This window comes from Colletotrichum abscissum (genome assembly GCF_030869225.1).
Source record: "Colletotrichum abscissum strain IMI 504890 chromosome Unknown Scaffold_13.1, whole genome shotgun sequence".
NCBI classification, from domain to species: Eukaryota; Fungi; Ascomycota; class Sordariomycetes; order Glomerellales; family Glomerellaceae; genus Colletotrichum; species Colletotrichum abscissum.
Genome location: NW_026850021.1, coordinates 1022771 through 1047931, shown reverse-complemented (window position 1 = coordinate 1047931; position 25161 = coordinate 1022771). Strand labels below are relative to the sequence as shown.

General features: G+C 49.4%; 9 protein-coding genes across 9 annotated transcripts; 2 read left to right on the top strand and 7 right to left on the bottom strand.

The window, feature by feature from the left end:
• Positions 1-59: 59 nt before the first annotated feature.
• Positions 60-833, bottom strand: CABS01_06521 (uncharacterized protein; the record flags this gene model as incomplete). The annotated part of the gene is made up of 5 exons (XM_060539887.1): positions 60-91; positions 147-287; positions 347-416; positions 476-512; positions 601-833. 5 exons carry the CDS (start codon positions 831-833, stop codon positions 60-62), a joined length of 513 nt encoding a protein of 170 aa, XP_060404424.1.
• A 2436-nt stretch (positions 834-3269) lies between these two features.
• CABS01_06520 (uncharacterized protein) lies at positions 3270-4606 on the bottom strand (the record flags this gene model as incomplete). Its single annotated transcript, XM_060539886.1, has 4 exons — positions 3270-3447; positions 3513-4276; positions 4332-4453; positions 4501-4606. 4 exons carry the CDS (start codon positions 4604-4606, stop codon positions 3270-3272), a joined length of 1170 nt encoding a protein of 389 aa, XP_060404423.1.
• Positions 4607-5282: 676 nt separating this feature from the next.
• Positions 5283-7030, top strand: CABS01_06519 (formate; the record flags this gene model as incomplete). Its single annotated transcript, XM_060539885.1, has 4 exons — positions 5283-5429; positions 5567-5660; positions 5746-5877; positions 5943-7030. The coding sequence occupies 4 exons, from the start codon at positions 5283-5285 to the stop codon at positions 7028-7030; spliced, it is 1461 nt and encodes a 486-aa protein (XP_060404422.1).
• Positions 7031-7122: 92 nt separating this feature from the next.
• CABS01_06518 (uncharacterized protein) lies at positions 7123-8275 on the bottom strand (the record flags this gene model as incomplete). The annotated part of the gene is made up of 3 exons (XM_060539884.1): positions 7123-7243; positions 7297-8060; positions 8114-8275. The coding sequence occupies 3 exons, from the start codon at positions 8273-8275 to the stop codon at positions 7123-7125; spliced, it is 1047 nt and encodes a 348-aa protein (XP_060404421.1).
• Positions 8276-9708: 1433 nt separating this feature from the next.
• On the top strand, positions 9709-15484 carry CABS01_06517 (NACHT and WD domain-containing protein; the record flags this gene model as incomplete). The annotated part of the gene is made up of 6 exons (XM_060539883.1): positions 9709-10293; positions 10348-10398; positions 10455-10745; positions 10800-11765; positions 11822-14150; positions 15453-15484. The coding sequence occupies 6 exons, from the start codon at positions 9709-9711 to the stop codon at positions 15482-15484; spliced, it is 4254 nt and encodes a 1417-aa protein (XP_060404420.1).
• Positions 15485-16053: 569 nt separating this feature from the next.
• Positions 16054-16722, bottom strand: CABS01_06516 (uncharacterized protein; the record flags this gene model as incomplete). Its single annotated transcript, XM_060539882.1, has 3 exons — positions 16054-16100; positions 16201-16257; positions 16329-16722. The coding sequence occupies 3 exons, from the start codon at positions 16720-16722 to the stop codon at positions 16054-16056; spliced, it is 498 nt and encodes a 165-aa protein (XP_060404419.1).
• An 886-nt stretch (positions 16723-17608) lies between these two features.
• Positions 17609-18679, bottom strand: CABS01_06515 (cellulose-growth-specific protein; the record flags this gene model as incomplete). The annotated part of the gene is made up of 1 exon (XM_060539881.1): positions 17609-18679. The coding sequence occupies one exon, from the start codon at positions 18677-18679 to the stop codon at positions 17609-17611; it is 1071 nt and encodes a 356-aa protein (XP_060404418.1).
• Positions 18680-19585: 906 nt separating this feature from the next.
• On the bottom strand, positions 19586-20253 carry CABS01_06514 (uncharacterized protein; the record flags this gene model as incomplete). Its single annotated transcript, XM_060539880.1, has 2 exons — positions 19586-19666; positions 19738-20253. The coding sequence occupies 2 exons, from the start codon at positions 20251-20253 to the stop codon at positions 19586-19588; spliced, it is 597 nt and encodes a 198-aa protein (XP_060404417.1).
• Positions 20254-21126: 873 nt separating this feature from the next.
• Positions 21127-25056, bottom strand: CABS01_06513 (uncharacterized protein; the record flags this gene model as incomplete). The annotated part of the gene is made up of 1 exon (XM_060539879.1): positions 21127-25056. The coding sequence occupies one exon, from the start codon at positions 25054-25056 to the stop codon at positions 21127-21129; it is 3930 nt and encodes a 1309-aa protein (XP_060404416.1).
• Positions 25057-25161: the final 105 nt, after the last annotated feature.

Here is a 25161-nt window from a genome sequence, read left to right as displayed (position 1 = left end):
ATATGAACCTTCCCCACTGCCCTCTTATTGGCTTGAACCAATAGTCTAGATGTCTATACTTACAGGTCCATATCGTGGAATTGTGAAAATGCTTGATAACTTCATATAGAGATTTTACAGAGAGATCGACGCATCGGCAAACTTACTCTTGCCACGAATAAGCTTTCCATATTTGAAGAATAGGTAAGGAAAGACCATCATTCCAATAGCCAAGAAGCCTAAAAGTGATGAGGCCCATTGAAACCCGAGCCTCACGTACATCTGATTTCCAAACAGCGGAAATGCAGCTATGAAGGAATCAGTCAATTATGTACGAAGACTCTGCAACTCGTCAGGGGACACTTACCAGCCGCCAGGCAACGGACAAAAGAATTGGCAGCTAGCGCACTGGCAGCATACCTGGGATAAGCTTCAACCTGTTCTCTGTTAGTGACTTTCTATGTCTTGGTAATTCTTCTCGAGATGTGCTACGCACCAGAAAGGTCCAGATACCAGTGAAAAGAAGGATGTTTCTATTGAGAAGAACATTGTGTTAGTCCAAACTACTGTTGAGAGGGCGCCAACGCTTGCATGTATATGTCAAAGCTCAACAAGACTTACCCAGCCCCGAACATGGCTGTACCAACGATGGGAACTATCCAATGCACCCAAGGGTACATGGACCAACCAAACATGAAAATTCCCACTGGAACAAGAATAGACCCGAACATAGCGGGTGGAAGTCGGAACTCAGGCTCGCTGCCATCTCCATTTTCGCCTTGGCCCTTGTTCTTCAAAATGAGTCTTATCCTGACTTTATGCCATACCGGATCGGTGGCAATACCCAGCAGCATACCAACCAAGATCCCCAGAAAGCTACAGCCAATTTGATAGAGATTGAAGCCATAAGTCTCTCTAAAAACAAGAGGGAAAGCTCCAAAGAATAAGTATAGTATGCCAAGTAGCAAAGCCGAGAAGAGGCAAAGAGAGAGACACATTGGCTCAAAAATGAGGAGCTGGATGGGCCGCAGTAATGATATCCCAACTGCACCGAGCACAGATTTGGAATGCATCTCCGAAGCTGCTTTCCAACGATCATCCTCGGTTTCTTTCCGAAGATTGCGAGCCTTGTTCCGTAAAAGAATGGGATCTAATAAGCCATGTCAGTTGCGAGTTCTTGGAGGGGGGTCATCAAGCTTACGATAAGTTTCGGGGACAAGAAAGACTATTCCCAGCTCTAGTACAAATGACCACATTATGAGAACGTAGAACGTCCAGCGCCACCCAGTATAATAGTTAATGAATCCGCCTACTAAGGGTCCTAGGCTTGGTCCAATGAACGGACATATGGAAAACAGCAGCATGGGCGCTTGTAATTCGTCGTTTGAAAACAAATCTCGGACGGTTCCAGCGGATACAGCTTGGAAAGCACTCCCTGAGAAACCGTCCAAGAAGCGAAGGATAACTAGTGTGGTGATGTTTCTTGCTGTCGCTTGGGGGATCAGAAAAAGGAGGTGGCAAGTGGACGAGATCAAGTATATCGGCCTCCGCCCATAAAACTCGCTGAGAGGACTGAAGAGCATCGGCCCCAGCGACAAACCGAGAACAAAAGTTGATAGTCCCAGAGTCGAAACAATCCTCGAGTTGTGAAATTCGGCCTCCAAGTTGGGGTATGTTGAAGTGTAAATAGAACTCGCACATGTGCTTTGCAGGTGTAAAGTGTTAGCAGTGACACAGACCCCTAGGGGTTCTAGTGACCATAGATCTTACATGCAGAGCGCCATTTGCGAAACCACCATGGTGATCAACCACTTTCTTGTCTTACCGTAGCTTCTCGGACATAAAGGATCGTTATCGCCATCATCCCAATCTACTAGAAATTGACCTTCGGCGCGTGGCATGATTATGGCCTAGGGTGACGAAACAGAGTCTTCCAAACACTTCGCGAAGGAATTGTACTAGAGTTCACGATGGTTTTTGTCAATTCATAGCGGTTGAACCGTGATAGTGCGCAGTGAAACGAGCCGCAACGCGGCAACGTGTCTCAATGTTGTCAAGATGCGAGTTCGCAGCTACTCGAGCATTACTCCGTTGTTCCGGGCATATTTCCGCCAGTTACATTATCGAATTACTAAGCTACGTCACATGTGTCGTTGTAGATCGGCATCGTTCCATGCGCAGTAACTGGCAACGGAGGCACTAAAGCGGAGGCGGAGACGGAGGTAATAGCGGGACTTGCAACGGAGATGCAACGGATATTACGCTACTCGTGGGCACTCGACATTCATCACCCACTAAAGTAGGTGCATTTCAGCCAAACGACCATGTCACCCAAACGATAAATCATACCGGCGCTAAACAGCGGCAGGTTATTAGGCAATGTTGGTATCCCTATTACAGGGTAATTGGTTCGAACCGTGGGTTGACGAAGAGATCAATTGAACTATATGAATTTCTGCGCAGGTGTAAAAAGGAGGTTCCAACCGTAGGTTGGGCAGGCTACGATAATCGTAAATAGGGCCCCTAATTGGCCCCTGCGCAGTCGGCCGTACGCCGCGGTCGTGGACTTCCAATCCGACAGGCAAAGCACGCAGACAAACTACCTGCGAGCGGCCTCTAGCTGCCTCAACTCTGATATGAGGCTTCACAATTTCTCACAGTGTCTGAATAACCGGTCTTTGGGAGCTGCTTTCAACTTATCAGTCAAATCAATAACGACCGCTTCCGTCTGATGTTATTCTCTGGGCTTTCTAGCATCCTGTGCACCCAAAAAAAAACGTCCCTTACTTTCACAAAGCCTAGAAACCTACGGTTTAGTCAACATCGGCTTAGGTTTTGCAGCCCACATCATTAAGCTTTTGGAAGCAATCCCGCATTCTCTACGTCCACAAGCAGCTCGACGACCGTCTACTTCAACGCTGGGATGAAGGCTATTCCACCATCTCCACCAACGAGTAAAATCTCAACTACAAGCGGTGTGACAACATTGGAAATGGTGTCCGCTACAAAGACAACTACAACAACTAAACACGATCCCCAAGCTTCCAGAGCTGATTGTGTTCTTTTCCGTGCGGTCCGTAACAGATGAGGATGGAGAGGAAGACTATCACGAATTTGAGATGCTTTCGGTATAAACTAAGTGCGATAGTTCGTAGTTCGATATGGAAACTCCTTAGATTTAGGTAAGATTCATCAAAGATTGAATGAGTGTGCAAGGCACCAACACACCTTGCCGCGATTAATTCCATACATCATACATCATGTCAGCAAATCCAACCTGGCCTGTCCCATCACGGGGTCCCTTTGCTTGCCTTGCGAGTGTTGATGAACCTGCCCACTTCCGAAGGAAAATCCCGGACCCATAAATGACTTCCGTTCGTGATATCTAATAGTGTACTATCTGTCTTCATATCCATGTCTCCCGCTGGATAATACTTTCGGAGAAGGGAGTTCATATTGGCCAGAGCTCTTCGCAATGTTAGTTGACTCTCAGATGACATCGGTACGGTGGTATTCGCAGATGTGCTGCTTACCTCTGCCTCGTGATATGCCCCGGGTTCATAGATGAATATAATAGAAGCGGCTTGAGGGTATACAGGAGCATACGATCTTCAAACTCAGCAGCTGGGTCACTTGGGGGAAAGTGTTTGAAGTAAGCCCCACAATAGTCTTGTTGGTGCATTCGATGATGCTCTGTTCTCCAGTAGGCAAACTCCATCTCGTGGTGGGCGTAGTACCCACTGGAGTCAAATACGTAAAGCTTGCCAGTGTCATCCGCGGTGCCAAAGTTTCCATTCCATAAGTCTCCGTGAATGAAAGTTGGCTCGATTCCTTGGTTTCCGTCGCGCAAAGAAGACAAAAGCTTTGGGATAACATGGTGTATGACCTTGACGATGGCAGTGTCGAGATCCTCCCACAGGCCATTGGCTAGAACGTTGTAGTGGTAAACCTGAAACAAGATTTTGGCGAAGAGGATATGCCAGTGCTTTTCCCACCCTTCCAGGTAGCACAACATTCCGTCGAAGTTGCGGCCAGCTGTCCCATAGTTTTTCGAAGCGCCCTTGGATGCACTGTGCAGCTTAGCGATAAGAGCACCTGTCGAGTCAGGATCCGGCAAATCACGGTTGTCGAATTGGATGAATTGAGTCAGGAGGAAGCATCCTTCGTTAGACCCTGAAATTCCCAGACTCCCACAGCTGATTGGTTTTGGCACATGGTCCGGAATCAACGAGTACAGATTACATTGGGATTGGTATTCGCTTCCAAGCAGGTTCTTCCCGAGGTCCCCGGTGCCATACTAAGAAAGAAGACCTCAGTCATGATGGCGATTTAAAGTAGTTTGACAAACTTACCTTTGTGAAGAAGTGAACTTCTTCATTGTCTTGGTCTCGCGTCTCTATGCGACCGATACGAAACCATGAGCAATGGTCACCGTAGTCAGTTGCCCGCAAGACAGTGGTTCCAGCCGGCAATGCTTGGCCTCGTTAGCATATCCGTACTTCAAAGGGATTCCAGCCTGACCTTCTACAACCGCGTTGAATAGAGGGAATCCACCCTCAATGAGCCGAAAGTTCTCATGAGATGGATCATCGCTTTCGAAAGTCGGCGTCAATTCATGAGCCACCATTTCTCGATAACTTCACGACGAGGCTGTTCAATTAATCGGGCATGGAGGGTCTCATTGTGTAGATCACCTTGCTAAATCACATCTCACTATTTGTAAGGAAGAGAGGGCTGGTCTATCATAACCATTGACCAGCTACTGTCTGATTTACCCCGCTCTGGCGGCCCATCCGGTATCGCTGTGGCTTGACTTTGATGACGTACAGCGTGAAATACGGTTATTCATAGAGAAGGGGCACTGTTTTTCCGATGTCGTACTTCTTAATATTCCCTTATCTTGGTCCTTGTCAGCCAAGCCATAGTCCTAAGACAGGCTCCTCGCAGCCTGCTTCGAAATCTGCAAGAATGGCCTGGATGCTCGCGTGATCAAGGCGAGCTGCAGAGTGTGCGGGTGCACAGCATTATACTAATCAGGCAGGAGATCAAGGCCATGAAGTGAGGACCTTTTTGCGGCTCTTCACGTCGCTTTGGTGACTGCGGCGAAAACCCCAGAGCTTGCGCCTACATATTCAGGTGTGAGGTTAAAACTCACCCGCGGGATTGTCTTTTATACCTACCGAAGTATACATAGGTCTTCAATAGAAAGCCTCCAGCCAGCTCATAGCTTCTTGGACCTCTCAGCAACATTCGACTACCTGCATTGCTACAGTCAGATTCCTGCTAATCGGCCAACCTTCTCAATGAATCGTGACTCGCAACTCGCCAGCCCCCAGAGTCATGCCAATGGCCGTGCTAACAGCCATTTTACTGGTAGTTCTTATACGGATACTGGCATAGATGTGAGCATTTCAGACGCTCCCCTCTTGCGTACCCAGGCGCTGAACAGAGTGAACCGTACAGATGAACCGCTTCCAGCACTTACGCCAGGCTGATCCGGAGGGAGCCTTGCTGCTACGACGAGTGGGCCATGATCCGAACCCCTTTGTGCTGATCTGAAAGATTTCTGACAGAAATCTATGCTTAGGAAATGTCACGAGACATGAACTCGCTCAATCTCAGCGCACCTGAAAGTTACATGACACTCGCGGTCCGCGAAGCTTTGGGTGCACCGTTGCCGCGTAAGAAAAGGACTTTCTGTGCACCACATGACCCAACTGAGTTGTTTGAATGTTGTGTGATAAATGCTCTAACGTTAGACAACAGCCTCTGAGGGTTACCCAGATCGTCGTTATCATAGTGGAAGACACATAGTCAATGAAATTGAAGAGCTCTGCTGGCGACGTGCTCTGGAGACATTTGACCTGTCAGCAGAGACATGGGGCGTAAATGTTCAGGGTACGATAGGTTTCAGAAAATCTCAGAACCATGATTCCGACTGACAACAAGCTGACTTGTATTAGCGTTCTCTGGTTCATTGGCTAATCTGTACACCTACACCGCTCTTTTGGAGCCAGGCGACACACTTTTCCACATGGACCTTTCACATGGTGGCCACCTTTCTCATGGGCATCAAACGTCAAAACGCAAGGTTTCGGAGAGTGCCTTTAAGTTCAACGCAGTAGCGTACCATGTCAATCTCGAAACCGGGATCATTGACTACGACGGGCTCCACGAGTTGGCACAGCAGCATAAACCGAAGATCATCACCGTGGGTGGGTCATCCTACAGTCGCTTGATAGACTACGAGACCATGCGGAAGATTGCCGATGATGTCGGCGCTCTGCTTCACTGTGATATGGCTCATTTCTGCGGACTGGTCGCCGGTCGCGCAATCCCGTCGCCTTTTCCACACTGCCACGTTGTCACGACAACAACATACAAGTCTTTCTGTGGGCCCAAAGGGGCAATCATCTTTTACAGAAGTTGGATGAAAGACAAAATTAACAGCACCGTTTTCCCTCGTTATCAAGCCGCGCGCGACTACAGTGTCGTTCTTGCAATCTCAGTAGCGTTGCGGCAATCGCAATCATCGGTCTATCGAGAGCAACAGAGGCAGGTTGTCGAGGCTTCCCGCATGCTCGCAGCTTCACTCATCGAGCTTGGATACACCATCGTCGGGGGTGGGACAGACACCCACATGGTCATCATCGACTTGAGACCCCGCAAGATCGATGCAGCTGTAGCAGAGAAAGCTTTGGAATTGATCAACATCATCTGCAATCAGAATAGCATTCCAGGTGACCAGGGTGGCAATTGTTCTGGTCTGCGTCTAGGAACACCCCCAATGGTCCTCAGGGGTATGCCACTACTTGCATTCAACAAAGCTGCAGTATTGATACATCAAGCACTAGAGATTACGCATAAGATCCAGGCAGAGATGGTGCCCTGTCAACAGACGAGCGCTTGTTCTCGCCAATCAAGACGTGTCAGGATACTTGAGCAGTTCGTGGCCATCGCGCAGAAACATTCAATGATCGAGGATCTCAAATCACAGGTAGCATTCATCGTCTCTGCACATCCGCCCCCTTGGCATGAGAGAAGTTCATAGCACGTGGATGCTGGAAGTCGAGAACGAAAGATCATTCTTAAACAACACATTCATATTGAATAATCAGTTTACAATATCATTCTGCTACATCGCTAAGGGAAGGTTACATGCGGGCGTGCTCCAGTAACAGTGATGTCTTTCTCAGAATCATATCTTTCTAGGGTATCTAATGGCGCATACTCCTGACACAGATACAGCATGTCGTTATAGGCACTGATAAGTCAGTCTGAAGTTCACTGATTTGGCAGTAGATTGGAGGTACTTACATCTCTCTCGCAACACTCCCAGGATGCCCCGCCGCCTGATTTAGGAGAGCACGGATGCTGTAGAGGCGGTTGCGATCATCCCATTCTTCGGCTGGCTCAGAGGGCTCAAAGTGACGTTGATAAAGTCGCTGGTAAATTGGTGCGTTGAAATGATGAGCCCAGGGACATCTCCATGTACCGAACTCACATTCATTGTGAGCATAGACGCATCCTGGATCGAAGGCAATGGACTCCCCAGTCTCCATATCAATGCCAACGTTACCCTCCCATAAGTCCCCATGGATCAAAGTTGGAATTATGGTTCGTCCGTCAGCCTGCAAAATACCCAGTAGTCTTGGTATGACCTTCTGAATGAGTTGTTCACAGGCCGAGTCATACTCTGGCCAGGGAGGATTAACCTCGTTATCATACTTAATGACGTCTTTGAGTTGATGAGTGAATGATGCCGCCCAGCTCTTCTCCCAAGTCACTGTGCGGACCATCACTCCACAAACAGTGGCGACCTGGAACCCAAACATCCCATTTGGAGAGGCCCCTCTGCGGTGAAGTTCTGCAATTTGCGAAGTGAAACGCATAGGTTCAGGGGCTCTTGAAAGTTCCATGTCGTGAAAGTCACCCAGGAACCAGTAAACTGCGACTTCTGCCTGCTGATACATTCCCCACCCAGCTGCTTTGGGCACAAATCCAGTGATGAGCTCATTGATTGAATTTGCAGAATGCAATTCGCCTTCTGTCAAGGCCCGAGCTCCCTTGCCTGTGGCTAGCTATATGGTGAATGAGTACGTTGATAAAATACAACGAAAGCTGCAGTACAGACCTTGAGAAAGTAACGTTTTGGAGTGTCTCCAGGCAATATGACGCATATTTTGGCTGTCTTTGTCCAAGCCGATATGCCCCAAGATTCCGCTGATAGAACCTTTGTTCCAATAGGCATAGCTAGCAAAATTGAACTTCCATCAGTACGTCTGCAACATTGCATAAATATTTAAGGATTCTTACCGGAAACCACAGTCATGTGGAGCGGAAAGTTTCCACTGATATCTCGCAACCACTTCGAATCGTCTGGCATCTTGCGGTCCTTGATGCTGCGCAATCCCAAACAGGGAAATCAAATGTCTTCAAACCTATTACTAAACTAAGGGCTACTTAAATAATGATGAGCCATCCGTCCGGCCTCTTTAATTAAAGTGTGGGTTGAGTGATGAACTGCTATCCTGACAAGCACAGTTTCCCGCCAACTAAAATCAAGATACAAAGTTCGATTCGGTAGAACAGTATCCGACTAAATGATAAAACATGGAATACGAAGATAATCCGGTTGGCGGCCTTGCATATGCCAATGGCCGATTCTGCTGTGATGAATAAGGTAATAAGCCCTGTGGGACCATTTGGGCATGCCGCTGCATAGGTAGTGTAGCAGGCTTCTCACCGAAGAATGATTTGATTGGTGATGCCCATCAATAAGATCTCGCTGCCTTATGAGAATGTTGTGAGAATGGGAGGTGGTCAGTCGTGTTCTGTGTTCCTAGTGCATAACCAGCTGGTTGCATCCTGTTTCAGGCGCCACCCACACCACATGCACTCTTCTGCACACTTCACATACAGACAGATGATGAACCAAGTGTGGCAACCTCTCTGCATATCTATTGTCTCGTGCATGTATGACTGCATCTCCAAGGCTGGTTTGAGACCATCAATGGGAGCCGATGATTAGATCCGCGCTACAATTGGTGGATATGGCTGATTTTCAGCATAATACCCTTATCTCGAGTCCGTTCGCTTATTGAAATTGATGCAGCCTGCCTCAGATGTAAGCCAAAATTACCAAGTAGACGCGGAAGTACGTCGTGCGGAGCTGATGCTCAGAGCCGCATTTTTCAGGGTCTATGAGGTTTCCCGAACCACGAAGCCACTTCCCTATTCTTCCCTGAGCACAGTCGCCCGTGAACTCGCATTGCGCCTTGCTAGCCATTAGCCTTACTCGTAATGTTTGGCACAGTGACTTCTTTTCCAGTTTTTGTCTCGAGATGACCGTTCTAAAACGTGTTGTCGGTGAATAGATTCGCCAAAATTTATATCAATACTTCCCGACTGCAAGGACTCTGCCAGAGGGGGGAACTCTTCTTTTGCTTTTCTGTCCTATTTTTGTGGCCACAGAAGACGAATTACGACCTCGCGAACCCACTAACGACTGTCGTACCCCGGTGTGTCGTTGGTGTAGTACGCAGATTGACGACAGGCCACTCAGAGTCTGGCCGGCTAAAACTTCATTCAGCTTGTGTACGATATACCGCGCGTGACTTTTCACAAGATAGCGTTGCTAAAAGCTGCTCTTATCAGTCGCTCAAAAGTCACGATGCCAAAGATAGTAGGCACCTCAGTTCATTTTGTCTTCTTATCTCAATAGGGCACATGGCTCACCACATCCCTTGCACTCATCAGTTCCGAAATCCGTTCAAATCGAAGTCAAAATCCTCAGGAGATTCAACGCCAAACCATGGGCATCGACAGACCCAGAGAGTCGATACCTTGTCACAGCAAGAGATCCTCAGCCTCCCTTCACGCCAGTCAACGCTTATTCAATCCACAACCGTCGCATCCGAATCAAAGCCTCTCGAAAGCACCTCAAGCCATGAATACGTGCCATATCGCGCAGAATCGGGCGCTGCTTCTGGATCTGATGCTGGATCCGTTGGATTAAGCGTCATTTACAGTCCAGACCATGGGCATAAGGCAGATATTGTCTTTGTGCATGGCCTTGGGGGGACGAGCCGGCATACTTGGTCGAAGCACAAGAATCCAGAACTTTTTTGGCCCTTGACATTCTTGCCCCTGGAGCCTGATATTTGCCTAGCCCGGATTCTCACATTTGGTTATAATGCCAATTTTCGCAAGGCAGGAAACATCAGCCGATCTATCCTCGATTTTGCCAAGGACCTTTTGTTCGATATGAGATTCTCCGAAGACGGGCAGAAGAACGATCTCAGAATGGGCGACGTAAGCATATTTGGCTATTGTTACATGTGAGAAACTAAATTTTTGAACTCCCAGGTTCCCTTGATTTTTGTAGTCCATAGTATGGGTGGCCTCATTGTCAAGGAGGTCAGTAATTCCACAAGAGATTGTAGGCTTTCTCAGAAATTGACGTTTAGCACTAGGCCTACATACAGGGACAAAACGACCCTGATTATCAAGCTATCATCAAGTCAATCTCAGCGATCACATTCCTTGCAACTCCTCATCGCGGTACCAACTTGGCTGAGATCCTTAACAAAATACTGCAGTCAACCTTTGTCAATAGCTCGAAACAGTACATATCCGAACTGTCCAATAACTCGTTCATGTTGCAAAAGCTCAACGAGCAATTTCGTCATATCGCACCAAAACTAGACATAGTGTCCTTCTATGAGACCCAATCTACCTCAATCGGCGTCAAGAACCTTCGTGTTGTCAGTAGACTCTTGTTACTCTACAGTCTTCCCTACTGACTATTGAATGCACAGATGGTTCTAGAAAAGGAATCCTCTGTATTAGGATACCCGGGAGAAACTTCGAAAGCCTTGGATGCTGATCATCATGGGATTTGCAAATATGAAAGTCCTCGAGATCCCAACTACGTTACCGTCAGAAATGTCTTGAAGTCTCTCATTAGTAAAATCCTTTCATCCAATCGATCAAAAGAGTCACCTTTGCTTAACCGGAGGAAATCGCTCGATGTCAAGTCTTACCTCGGTGTCATGGAGTTACCGGACGTCGACTTCATCTTTTTTCAAGATCAGTGGGCCGAAGGAACAGGACAATGGATTTTCGAGGAGAATCTCTTTTCAGAATGGCTACAAGCAATTGACTCCGGCCCGCATCTGCTGTGGTTAAATGGCGGTGCCGGGACAGGAAAGTCGGTTCTTTCTTCATTCCTTATCAACACACTGGCTGATAAAGGTCTTAATTGCCAATACTTCTTCATAAGGTCTGGAGACCAAAAGAAAAAAACCCTCAGCCTACTGCTACGGACTATCGCATACCAAATAGCGCAAGCATTTCCGGTCTTTTCTGATAAGGTACTCCAGCTTGTGGACCACGCCATTGACTTTAGCACTGCGGATCCGAATACCATTTGGGAGCGCATCTTCAAATCTTTGCTTTTCAAGATGAGAGATCTTCCCCCATTATACTGGATTGTGGATGGCCTCGATGAAGCGGATAGTTCTAGAGCAATTATACGACAATTTTCCGGTATCAAGTCATCATACGTACCGATACGCATTCTCCTCGTCAGTAGGGACACGTTAGAGATTGCGACAGCCATACAGAGAGTGTCAAATACCCTGATGGTCGGAAAGATACGAATGGAAGGTCATCTCGAAGACTTGAGATGTTACATTCGTCAAGAACTTAGTATGCCAGGCAGCATTGAGTACAGGGAGAGCATCTCCAACAGAATTGTAGATGGGTCTCAAAACATCTTCCTCGTGAGTATTTTCATAATTATCAGCGAGTACTGAGAATAAGATGACTAATCGATCAGTGGGTGCGATTTGTTATCGACAAACTCAACTCATGCCATACAAACGAGGATGTTGAACTCGTTCTTCATGAACTGCCTTCGGGCATGGAGGCACTCTACGATCGAATGGCGGCGAAGATAGCAAACAGTCTATCCTCAAGAGACCGCAAACTGTCATTTAGTGTATTGCAACGCGTATCATGCTCGTTTCGACTTCTGACAGTCGCCGAACTATCAGAGTCCTTGCCCGAGGATACGTCACAAATCCTCGACATACAACGTTCCATCGTGGGTCTTTGTGCTGGGTTTACCGTGATTGATAACGGGGCAAATGTGTCCATGATTCATGAGACAGCAAGAGAGTACCTACTGAATGCAGAGGGTGTGTTATCTATCGATCGCGCCGCTGCACACGAGCAGATGTTCTTGAGCTGTATCCGGAACTTGATGGATCCGAGTCTGCGAACAAAGTTGCGAAGGAAACAGAAGCTCGTATTCTTGGACTATGCCACAAATTGGTGGTCTTTTCATCTCGCTTTCACCTCCGTGGAATCACATCTCGTCATACAGGAGCTACAAAAATTCCTACGTGGGTCGGCAGTTTTGACATGGATCGAAATCCTAGCTATCAACAAACAGCTCCGACAACTTGTCCAGGCATCAAAGAACCTTCTGAGATACTGCGGTCAACTCGAAGAGTCCAGAATAAATCCTCTGATCACAGATCTGTTCAAAAGCTGGGCCATGGACTTCGTCAAGATCGTAGGAAAATTCGGAGCCCTCTTACAGAGAGACTCGGAATCCATCTACAGAATGATCCCTCCTTTCTGTCCTCAAGGTTCATCAATTTTTCAGCAATTCGGCAAGTCTGAAAGCATGTCTCTTGCGGTCTCCGGATTATCCTCTGTTGAGTGGGATGACTTGCTTGCTCGACTCTCTACTGGTATTGGAACATACACTGCATCTATCTCGGCTGCTGGAGCTCAGATCGCCATTCTTACGTCGCCAGGGAATGTTTTCTTGTATGACTCTTCAACTTTTGAGGAAAGCTCTTCAAGCCCATTTAAGCACAATGAGCCTGTGTATAGAACTGCCTTGAATACTTCGGGGACATTGCTAGCTTCCTATGGTTACCGCACAACAAAGGTCTGGCATATTCCAACAGGCAAATGCCTAGTATCTGTCAGCAACGACGAGTCAAGATCGAGGCCACTCGCGTTGCTCTTTATCGACACTGATGCCACTCTTTTGATAGGCACAGATGACAGAAGAGTGCGGTCTCTCGATATTTCAGAGTTCACGACAACTTGGAAATTGATCGCTACGCTTGATGAACCCGAGCTTGAGGGTCATCTGTTGAATTCTGCCAGCCATATGGCGTTCAACCCAGATGCGAGCCTCATATCCGTTGCCTACAGGGGTCACCCAGTCGCAGCTTGGGACCTTCATGGCCATCTTCACATTGGACACTGCTGGAAACCAGGCCGAGAACATATGTCATATGGTGAGGTCATTGATGCCTGTTGGCACCCCCACTATCCAGAACTGTGGGGACTTTACCTGGAAGGGGTGGTTTTCAGATGGCGACCCTACGAGGATAAGGTCGAAGAGTTCCGCGTCACTGGAGTGTCCAGATTTGAACTCAGCAAAGATGGCAATTTGTTTGCGACTGGGGATGTACATGGAACAGTAAAAGTGTACACCACGTCGCATTTCAAGTTGATATACCAGCTCGCGTCGCAAGATCCTGTACTTGGGCTCACGTTCAGCCCCGATTCGCGTCGGATTTACGACATAAGAGGTTATTACGGCAATTCCTGGGAACCTAACGTTCTCATGCGATATGCAGAGCAAGTCCACAAAGGCGCCGATAGCGACAGTGAAACAGATAGCCTTCAGCTTTTCACTGCTTCGGCAAATGTTTGTCATTGGATAGACTCTGTTACAGCTCTTGCAACTTCACCAACCGGACGAAGATACTGCTTCGGAACGGAGAAGGGAATGGTTGAATTGCATGACATACATCTCGGAAAGCTTCGCAACTATCAAGCTTCGAAAAGCTACCTCAGTATAGAGGCAATGTGTTGGAGCAGTGACGGAAAGTATCTGGCTTTCTCTGACTCCAGCAAGACTGTCTTTGTAGTTTCGCTGCCCTCTTCCGAAGATCGCGATGTGTCCCTTGAACCGAGCATTCAACTAGCGATGGCAAGCACTACAGCTGGGCATATATGTCAGCTCCTGTTCAAGGAGACCTCGGATCTTCTGCTCGTATACACGGATTGTAGGGCCTACATCATTTGCATCTCATCTAGGGACATCATCCATTCTTTTGTCCCGGAGACGAGCGGCTGTAGGTGGATTATTCACCCCCATGACCCAAACCTTGTCATCGGTTTCGGGCCTGGCATAGTTCATGTCCTTGACTGGAATTTGGATGTAATTCATATCATCGCCTTCAACAACCTTCGGCCGAGCAATGAAGGATTTGCTCAAGGCACAAACTCTTCTCCAACAGGTAGATTTGTCATTGATCGGGTCCTCGTAACTCAAGACAAAAAGCATATTATGTGCCAGCAGTCAGCAGCAGAGAAGAATTCGAGAGAGAGATCTTTCCTTGCTTTCCCAACTTCTGCATTTCCAACGTCATTCAATTCTGCCACTCAACAACAGGAGCGAGCCCCGGCGTTCGTTTCTGCGCTAGAGCTACCCGGTGAACTGGTGTTGGACACATCTATCATACTCTGTTTTCTGACCAAAGACCGTCTCATTGTTCTTTCAAAATCCTTCTCGGTCCGTTCGGTACATATTTCTTTTGATTTCGACATACCTTCTTCTGGCAACGCAGATAATTCAGGGAGCATTGTGTTTGCTGAAGAGGAACCAAAAACCTCGGGGTGCCCAAAGATGAAGGCCCTAGTGGTGAAGAACGTAGCAGAATTATTCTCATTTCCAGGAGACTGGATCAGTCGAGAGTGCTTAGCGTCATGCTCGGTATGGCTAGAAGAAAAGTCGCTTCTATGCCCAAGAAATGGGGAGGTTGCGGTTGTCAAATGTTCTGCTTTGAACTGACATCTTCATCTGGTTCTTTCTCTCACATTTCAACAACTTCGTCAACTTGTATATTATAAAAGGCATGTTATACTGATAGATATTAACTCTTTTCGATTTCTCTTGTTCTCTTCTATTACGTGGGCGTTCTTGGCGGACTTAACGTTTCATGGATTGCAAGGCTCGAGGGCAGCTTGCCGCCACTTTGTCCCCATACGATAATCAATGCAAAAAAGGACCATTGCCATCAAACCTAAAGCACTTAGCAACGTATATGTCCATCCAGCGCCCATAATATCCAGCATTTTCTGCAAGAAAGCCACAGCAATAGTCGCCAGAGTACATCGTATCAGGTTGCTCGAGGCTTGAGCGGCTGCTGCTGCATTGTGATTCTTGTCTGTTAACAGTGTGTTGTAGATCTGTTCAAGTACTCAATTAGACTCTCTCAAAAAAGCTCATGTTCTCTGTGACATGCTTACGCTGAAAACAAATTGTAAAGACATTCCAAGAATGAATTGAAGAACAAGAGGTAGTGCAATGTGCTTTTGTAGTCAGTTTCGGGCAACATACGATCTCAGCAATCGGCTGACATACCCGGCGATAGTGCACTACCCAGCCATACGCGACAAGTGCTAAGATTGTAATAGCAAGCGGTGTCCACATGACGCTGAGACGTGCTTTCTCAATCGGAAAGTTACCTAGGTCGTCTCCAGCGATCTTATCTGTAGGCAGTCCTTGTCTTGTCCGGGCGTTGCGATAAAATGTATCTAGCATCGGACCAGAAATCAAGGTCGATACTATAGAGCCCACACCAAAAGGTAAATAAATCAGGCTTGTCTGCCACTGATTTAGGCTATAAACCTCGATGAATAATACCGATAGAGAGGTACAGACACACGTGTAAACCAGGTAGAGAAGGCCGGCCGCAAATATGACAACGGTGTTATCTCGACGGAAAAGAATCGTGATGGATTTCAATGGATTTGGCGTTCTCGTTTTCGACTGACGACTCTGTTGGTCATTCGTTCCTTTCCAATGGTGCATGAAACCCTGATACGGCAGTCGAGAGTATCTTGGCGGGGGGGTCAACCCACTGCCAACGACCTGTCGACAAGTTTCGGGCAATAGAAATATGACCAACACAAGGCATAGTCCTGCGGCTATGCAAAGAAACCAGAATATCCAAGGCCATCCCGCAGCATAAGTCAAGAGTCCGCCAATAATCGGACCAACGCTCGGTCCGATTGTGACGCTGATAAGGGTCAGTATATCTGACGATAATTGGACTGATGCATTCATAGACATGAAGTAGACAAGAACAAACCTGAAAGATACTACGCTGACAAAAGAACCGCGCTCAGCTGGCGACGCAATATCTGCGATAACACCATACACGAAAGCATTTGTGCCTGTGAGCATCAGCCAATTTCCACTGCCGTGGCCCGAACACTCGATAGCATGTGACTACATGTAAACCTACCAGAAATTGCCAATGCCTGTAGTGCTCTCAGGCCTATCAGTGCAGAATAGGTTTTTGACAACGCAATCGACACGTTTGCCACGAAATAGAGACTGAGCGTCATCAAATATACCGGACGTCGACCAAGGACATCAGCGAAGTCACCGAACATGGCAGGGGCCACTGTGGCGACAGCGAGGTAAGATGTTATCGTTAAATTGATCTTTTCGATAGAAACAGATAATGTCTCCGACAGTGCGTTAATGGCCGGGTAGTAGATAAAACTACTCAGTCCTGAGAACCAAGTCGCGTAGGATACAACGGAGATGATAATCCATTTCTCGATCTTAGTGAACTCAGAGTATCGTCCTGGTCTTTGAGGGCTAGAAATTTGATCTAAGCGCTCAACACCCATTGTGTCAGGGAAAGATCGTCTGATTGGTCTGAGTAACAGGTGTGTAAGCTCCCGCTGTGGATGCAATTTAAGACTGGACCAGGCAGTAGATGCATCTGGTCGGATGGCAGGCATTTATCTATCTAAGGCTGTGGGCTCGCATTTCCTCCCTTCCGAAGTCGGAGATGCAGTCATGCAGCTGCAGACTGCAAGAAGGTAATATGTGGCTTGAAAGCCAAGACCACAAGGCAGAACATGCGCATACCAACGCTTACTGCGCTTGCTTGCTTACTTTTTATGCCCACCCTACCCATCGCTTGTGTATACTGGGTGATCGAGGCAAATAATTCAATGACCAAGACCGAAATGAGGAGAATGACTACGTTTCGGGGAATCGTCCAACACCCTGGTCGCATCCCCCGGCGGGCTCACGTACGTACATCTAGGTCCATTGTGCGACGCTGATGTTGACCACTGTTTCTTATAACAGTCTTCAAGAAGTTGCGACTCTAGGCGACGCTTCTGTGCTGACTACCTCAAGGCACCTCGAAGTGTAAGAGGCTTCTGCCTTTTCTCACTAAATGTACAAGTTCCAGATAGGGTAATGCGGCTGTTTATCTATAGCATCTGGGCACCTTGCTAAGGGTTTGATATTTGATTGGAAAAGTATAATAATACATTCAGAAGTGAACAAAAACAAGTTCAAGTCATACTTTCAGAAAATGGCCTTCAATGCTATTGCGGCGTGTCCAGTTATTGCATTGACCCCGGTGTTTACGTCCGACAATGCGGCAACTAGGCTGCAGCACAAAGCGCCCTGGTTTTTTGCAACTCCCAGCATCGCATGGCTCATCTGTCATCACAGATATAAAGAGCAGAAGAAGGAATTTAACTCCCTGAGATTGAATCAAGCGCTTGCAGTTACGTAAACCGTGCTGATCACTGTGCTTCGTGGTGGGCATCGAGACTTCTTGGAAGTGGTGGTGAAAGGCACAGCCGTTGCACTCAAAGTCGCGGCTGAGCTGACTGTTGACACCACCAACTCGCTGATCTCGCTCTTCGGGGCCGCTGATCCACTTAGGCCAGCCGCAGTCGTAGATGCGTACGAGTACGTCGCGTTGACAGAAGGCACTGCCGCGGAGGCAAGGCTTGTGGGCACGACTACCGCCGCTGAGGACGAAATGTCCTGTCCCCCGACTGTGGACGTGACTGCCGGGAGTGTCCAAGGGGTGATTGTCGGAGCCACGCTAACACCCTCTGCGGTAACGTTCTCCACAAGAGCTTGGGGCCATCTAGCCGGCCCCGGCATCGTGAAGTTGACGATCCACGGACGATACATGTAGAACTCGATACCGGGCTCGTGGCCGTCGTACAATCCCGGAATCTTGACAGTCGGGCCGGGGACGGCGGTACTGTCGCTCTCAACTTCGATCTGGGCGCAGTTGAAGTAGAACTCCGCACCACCAAAGTCACCAGCTCCATGAACGCCAATGTGCTCGATTCGCATGAGGTACTGCCCAGCAGGCGTCTCCTCAGGCAACTTGAACGTAAAGTTGCCAACGTTGGTGACGCCCCACTCGATGCCTTCGCTGGAGAAGGACTTTGGCCCGAGCTCATAGATCTTGAACCAGTCACCGGAACCGTCGTACTCGCGAACATCACCCGGTGCTTTGGAGAGGTAGGCCTGCATGGGACCCGGGTGCTGAATCGTGCCGCCAAAGTTGAGGCCGAAGCCCACTTCGTCGCCCGCCTTGACTTTGTAGACGCCCGTGGTGGCGGCGTGCTCCATGGAACCGGTACGGCATCGGAGGTCGGTGCTGTCGTAGCCGTTCTTAAAAGGCATGTATCCCGCGCTGTTGTCGCGGACGTATTCGTTGTAGCCGGTGAAGTTGCCGTTGACGATGAGGTGGGGGAAGAAGTAATGAGCGGACGCGCCGGAGGCTGACGCAGCCAGAGCGAGGAAAGTTGAGCTCCGCATGTTGGGCGAGAAATGGAATAAGGAACGGAAAGGCAGATTTGCCAAAGTGCTAGAAAAAAAGAATGGGCTGAGTTGTTACGACCCGCGGAAGATGGAAGAATAACGCACTGGACTGCGACAGCTCACGTAGCGCCGGCGTTTACATCACCTTATACTTCGCCATGCTGCCGGCAGGAGTCCGACATCGACTTTGACTGCCGAACGCCGACTTGACGTTTGTAAGTGGGCCAAGCCCATTAGCCCCGAGTCTAAGATGAACCGGTGGTCCTGTCATCAGGCAAGCTAACGGGACATCCCTTGAACTTTGACGGTCTGTTTCAACGGGCCGGTGGGATGGCGTGGACGAATAGACGCCGCCGTCACCCATGAAATTCTCCGTAGCTATCGGACGTCTGAATGGTCCAACATCACCTTGTCACATTGGCCCTGGTCGAAGGCGTCTGCTAGAGTTAGAATGTGTCTAGGAAGCTGTCAACGATCGGGATAATTTACGCGCACTCACCTGAGTGGTGCGGTAGCCCCCTTGCGGCGGGACATGCCTTGGCGCAACCGCAACATCGGGTGCCGGCGAGGATTACAGAAGAGTAGCAAATAAAGTCGGACGGATCGTCGATCTTTTATCTACGCGAGGCACATTAGGAACTAGGATTGAAAAGCGAGCTTTATGGAGTTTCTTGACATATCAACCGCTCAACTCCCCCTGACTCAATTTTGACTCACGCTATTCTGCTTGATATCGCACTCCTTCTCCTCACATCAGCGCCCAAGACCTGAAACCCGAATATTGAAAATCAAAGTCAGACAAAAACTAAAAACCCCCTTTCTGTACTCTTTTCAGCAAAATTATGCAGACAACAAACCTCTCATATTGGAAATCCATGCCACCTCTCATGTTTCTCACTTCGTCTAGCTGCGCTGATTGGCAAAAATGGTCTGGCCAGCAGTCACAACTGCGGTCTCCCAACCGGGGTGGTGAGATTTGTAATGCTATCCATGCTGTTAGCTGATTTGTTCTCACAAGGAGTTGATATTCAAAGGGGAAGTGAAAAGCAACTTACTCTCTTGAGGCGATCCGTCGTCGTGTAGCCCAAGCCACATCCCAGCACACATCGGTTCGTCTTGCGTTCCTCGAGGCTTGCAACACGGCCAGACTTTACCTTGGTATCCTTCCGGGGAGTATCCCTAGTCTTGATTGAGCCTTTACCGCTGCGGGGATTTTTCTTCCCAGAGCCCTCAAAGTCCGAGTCTGAGGAGCTGGAGTTCTTCCTGGGTGGTTGGGGAGGAATGTCGTCTCTCACAAAGTCATCTGGGTCCGAAGTGTCATCTGAATCTTGTTCCTCGGGTTGTACAGCACCATCATCGTCCAAGTCCATCGGGTCCGGAGAGGGGTGTGTACCTTCTACTTGCGCCTGCGCATGCCCCCGAGCAATTTGGACGATAATATCTCCCATAGCGTCGATAGTCGCTCTTTGTACATCTTCCCAGTTCTCGACGTCTTCGCGGTTGTAGAAGTCGATCAAAAAGTTTGAAACGAGGTGTTGAATCTCGGGACGGCTAAGGAACGGTGGCGCCATCGCTGTAGTCAACTTAGTAGATATCAAGTTTGTGGGTAGGTTGTTTGTTGGTATTTGGGGTATACTGAACTTTGTCTGTTGTTAAGATGTTGGTGATCGGCTGTGCTGGGATAATGATGATGTTGTATTTCAATCGACGTTGGAAAGGATGAAGACGAAATAAGTATTCTCCCAATGACGGGCACGGAGGCTCGAGGGTCAGTCAACAGTGTTGAACTCAAAGCTAGCAATTTTCAGAACAATGCCATCGATATTACAAAGACCTGTTTGTGTTCTCGACCTTGGACAATGTCACAGTAGTCGAGGTCTCTACCTCGTTGGTCATTGAATAAAGGCGACCGTTCCATCCACAAAGGGAGTTCAAACAGTAATACAAAGTCTTTGAGGACGCATTATCATTGACCAGTTAATATCGCATCACTGGTGAAAGCCAACAAAGCATTGTAAGAATTCGCAAATTTTCATCCGCATCTTCACTCTATTTCCTTCTACCAATCATGCCGGAAATTTAAATTCTCTCGGTCGTAGAACAAGCGCCAGCCGGAGCTCAGTCTCCCATCGTAGCTTACCTTGATATTTACCCTTCGCCGATGGTAGTCTCGGGTAGATCCAAGGTCTGCAAAACAAGGAGATACTCTACTAGTGTACTTGGGCCCGGCTCTGCTTCTTTTGCTGCTCATGGCGAGATTCCTTTGTATTCCATATGAATACGATGGCAGTATTTACGGGTTGATACAAATACATTACTTGAGCCCGAATCGACGTGGTATCCACACGTACAGATTGCTTACATCTAGATATTGTCACTCAGAGAAGACTCCTGTGGCCGATATGGGCCACTCATAATAGCATAGCTGAACTTCATTCACGATTCTACTGATAGTCCCATGGGTCATCGCCCCAGTCGTCTCCAGAGTAGTCCACGGCAGCTTTCTTCGTCCACTTGTTCTGAGCAGCGGGACCTTGATCTACAGGAACGGTCCTGACGGTAGTCTTTGGCTGAGGCTTCGAGAACAGAGGCGGGACAGTCAATTCGCTGTCTGCGAGCGCCTTGGTATCAAGAGGACGCCCCTCAAGAGTCGGCCGGGCCGATTGAGTAGTGTGGCCGACATTGTGCGGTACGGGTTGCTCTCGAGTTGGCTGAGCAGCATGCCGCTCAACTGTGACAAGGAGCGGCCTTAGTACCGGCTGTGCTTGGGCTTCAGATACGTCCATTGTCGAAACAGAAGCAGCGTCTGAGAGATTATCCATATGGTCCATCGGTGAACCTGAAGGCAGTACCAAGCCTCCAGGTGGCACGCTGGCTGAACGTTGTTGGGTCTGTTCCCCGGCCATGGAGTGTCCTTGAGCTTGAGAGATAGGCTGAGACGCTAGCCCTGCAGGTAGAGACGCGTTGCTCTGAACCGGGAAATTCTGGCGAACTGGTGCTTGCTGAAGACTGCTAGTGTTTGGAGTGAAGGCCTGGTTACTCGAAGATTCTGGCCTACTTAACAGGGCAAATGGCGTATATTGGGCGTTGGGCACATTGCTTGGTTGTCCAGACATGACTGGCACCGCTTGTTGGCTTAACCTCGGATCTGTTGATACGCCGGCAGCCATAAGGTTTCCCGACATCGAAGCTAGCGGAGGAGGTGCACCATGCATCGGCTGTTGAGCTATCGGGATTCCTTGTGGTGGCGGCGGGGCCTTTTGAAGAGCACCGGACTTGCTAGAGGCTCCTTTCTTGAACTTGGACAGCCAGCCTCCCTTTTCCTTTCCGTTTGCCGAATGTTGCATGACGGGCGGGGTTGATCCGGGGCGCAGTGCGCTTGACTGAGGTAGTCCTGCAATGTTGACTGTAGCTTGATCTGGTGGGGTGTTACTCGCCACTGGACAGTAAGCTGGATAGGGAGCGAAACTCGATTCAGAAGTATACCCTCGGGTATTTGGGGAAATTCGTCCTCCTGAGGGATTAAGAGCAGAGTTCATCACACTTTCGATCTCGTTGTGCTCGTGAATAGGGTGAAGTAGATGACCGGGAGACCTTATAGGCGTGGAAGGGCTCATTGGGCCAAGACCTTGTTGGGGAGGCAGAGTTACTGTGGGACGAGATGGGCGATTTGTCAGTGTCACGGGTTGGCGGTTATCATCGGTTGGGTATGGTGGTTGTGAAGTGAGTACGGGCTTGGCTCCTGAGGCTGGACTACTAGATTGTCCTGATTGCATCCCCATAGGATGCACTGAATACGGCCTTGAAATGCCATGAGCAGCCTCAGCAGCACTAGTGCCGCTTGTCTCCCAATGCACCGAGTCGAAATGAGGCCGCGTTTGGCCTTGAATCTGATCTGACAACTCGTACCTTTCTGGCTGCGATTGCTGAGACGCCGGTAGCGCTGTTTGGCTCGCCGTGCTACCAGGCGGCAGAGAGTGACGGCGATTCGAGGAAGGGGTGTAAGTTTCGCGAGAAGTCTGAGACTCCATGACTTGATTGGGATGAGCCGTGGCCAGCGATGATACTGGAATCTTCCCTGGTCGAGCTGGAGGACCTTGGCTCTCTGCGAATTTGTAGGCCTGCCGGGAATTTTCTATTGTCGTCGGCGCAGCAGAGGGACCAGAAGTTGATGCTGTCCTCAAACCTGCGGTACCGAACCCAGCACCGGATTGTGAGGAATAAGAGTTCGAGTTTGCACCATGGAAGAAGCCGGAAGAATGGCGTCTTCCGTCGCTCTCCAACGGTGATGGAGTTTGGAGGGGAACTGATGACTGGCTGCCTGTCGGGGGCCCAAGGGACGAGACCTCGCTTGAAGCATACGACGTCTGCCGAGGTCGTCCCCCGTCTGGTCTAGAGTCATATCCTTGCGTATCATCGCGAGGGTAGTCTATCGATGTTCGGTGTAGAGCGGAAGATGGTTGTTGGCGAATTTCACTCTGGGCTCGCGGACGCTGAAGGAAGGCGGGTGCAGATGGGGTGTTTGTTGCAGGAAGCTGACCGCTTTGGTTTGCTATTCCATACTGGTCTTGCGATGACTGAATAGGCGTCGTCTCGGGTCGTTGAACTTGCGGGCCTTGGCGACTAGAAGATGTCTGCGAGATTGTGGCGGAGGAGGAAAAAGCTTGAGTGTTGTCTTGATGAGACGGTGAAGGTGCCTTCTGGCTTGCGAGACCTGGTTGGAATGCCGCGTATTGCGTTTCCTTGCCTGTCCCTTTCTTGCCTGGACTATCAGAAGATGCTGACTGCGGGAGCGACGGGTCCTGGGCTCTGCTCTGTGGCTGTCCTCTTGCTGGCTTCAGCACTGATGGGAAGTGTTGCAGAGGCCCCTGTGTGACGAGGCCTGAAGTTTGACTGGCTGTGCCGGGGGCTCTTTGGTGATTGGCGGGAGGGCTTGGGGCTTGAGACGAGTCCATGGGAACTTTGGGCGGCAGCTGAGGAGGCTTGAGAACAGAGGGCATACTTGTCTGGTCGAACTTGTTTCGTGGGCCCATCATTAGGGACCCATCCCGAGCAAGGGAATTACGATGTTCTCGGGGTTTGTAGTCAGTCGTGCTCGATTGCTCTGTAGCTATGCTGCTGACTGCTCCGGGTACATAAGGGTGGTATTGAGTCTGCTTGCCCGCCGACTTGGAAGGCTTTCTTTTGATGTTGAAAGGACCACTTCCGCTCGGAGTTGGTGAGGGGCTTTGCGTTGGTTGCGGCGCCGGCGGAGGCACCACCTCTGGCAGAGAGTGATCAGGAGTTGTGATCCCTGTACCTAAATCGCGTCGAGGTCCCTGAGATGCTGTAGATCTCCGAGAGGGTGATGAATTTTGCGGCCTAGATCCGGTTCCAAAAGTAGCGCCGTAGAGGGCTGCATCACTCATGTTCGTCTGATGCAGCAAATCGTGGGTAGACTGAGCAGATGGCGGCTTTGCCTCCGCCGGACTCGTCCGCTCTGGTAACTCGGCAATACCCAGGTCGGCGAAATTCGTCTCGATGGGTGCTAGCACTGCTGTGTCGGCCATCTCAACCGGGTCAGGGTGGGTTTCGATGTGAGCTGGCGCCGTGTGCTCCGTTGCCATTTCGGCCATGGTACCCACTGGGTCCCATGGCGGACTGTAGAAATTGGCTGAGAATCCAGGCCGAGGCTTTTCGACTGAATCAAGGAGCGGAACGCCAGGAGAGGGTGGGAGGGCCTGGCTGGGATCCGGGCTGGTATCAGTGTTGACGCTGAGAGGCTGCTCTGCAGTAGTCATCTCTGCCCGTGCCTCGGACGTAGCTTCAGCCCCTTGTACAGGGACACTGTTGATGATAGAGGGTGTATTGGTCTCGCTTTGTAGCGGCGATACGCCCGACTTCATGCTGGCAACATCGAGCATCGCATGGTTCTTGGTACTGCTGCCTTCGCCGCTTTCACCAACATTCGGCCTACCCAATGCCTCCTCGCGATCGTCCTCGTCAGCTTCCGGACTGATGTCGTCGTAGGCGCCGGGGCCAAGGTACATGAAGTTCTCGGGCTGGAAGAAGAAGCCGTCGCTATCGTCATCGTCATTGCTCATGGGTCCTCCAAAACCACTTCGACTCATACCAAAGTCGGACATGGGTCCGCCAGTAGCGCGCATCTTGGATGTTGGATTGGCATCGGTCGTGGTTCGTCTTTTGAGCTGTTGTTGGCTCTCAAGCTTCTCCTCGGGGGCAAGCTCGGGGGCTGGTGAAAAGCAATCGACAAAGTCTGGAAACTCGTCGCCCTCTTTCGGGAAGTGAAATTGGACATGGCCGTTGGGCTTGTAGCGGTAGAACCAGCGGGAGCCATCGTAGTCCCATTCCCAACCGGAGGGGAGGGCCGCCATGATGCCCGAGGCGACGAGTGTTCTCGCTCTGGGGAGATGTGGGATCGTAGAGCCTCGAGAATCTGGAGGGGTTCCCTTCGTAGGACTTCGGGCAGAGTCGCAATC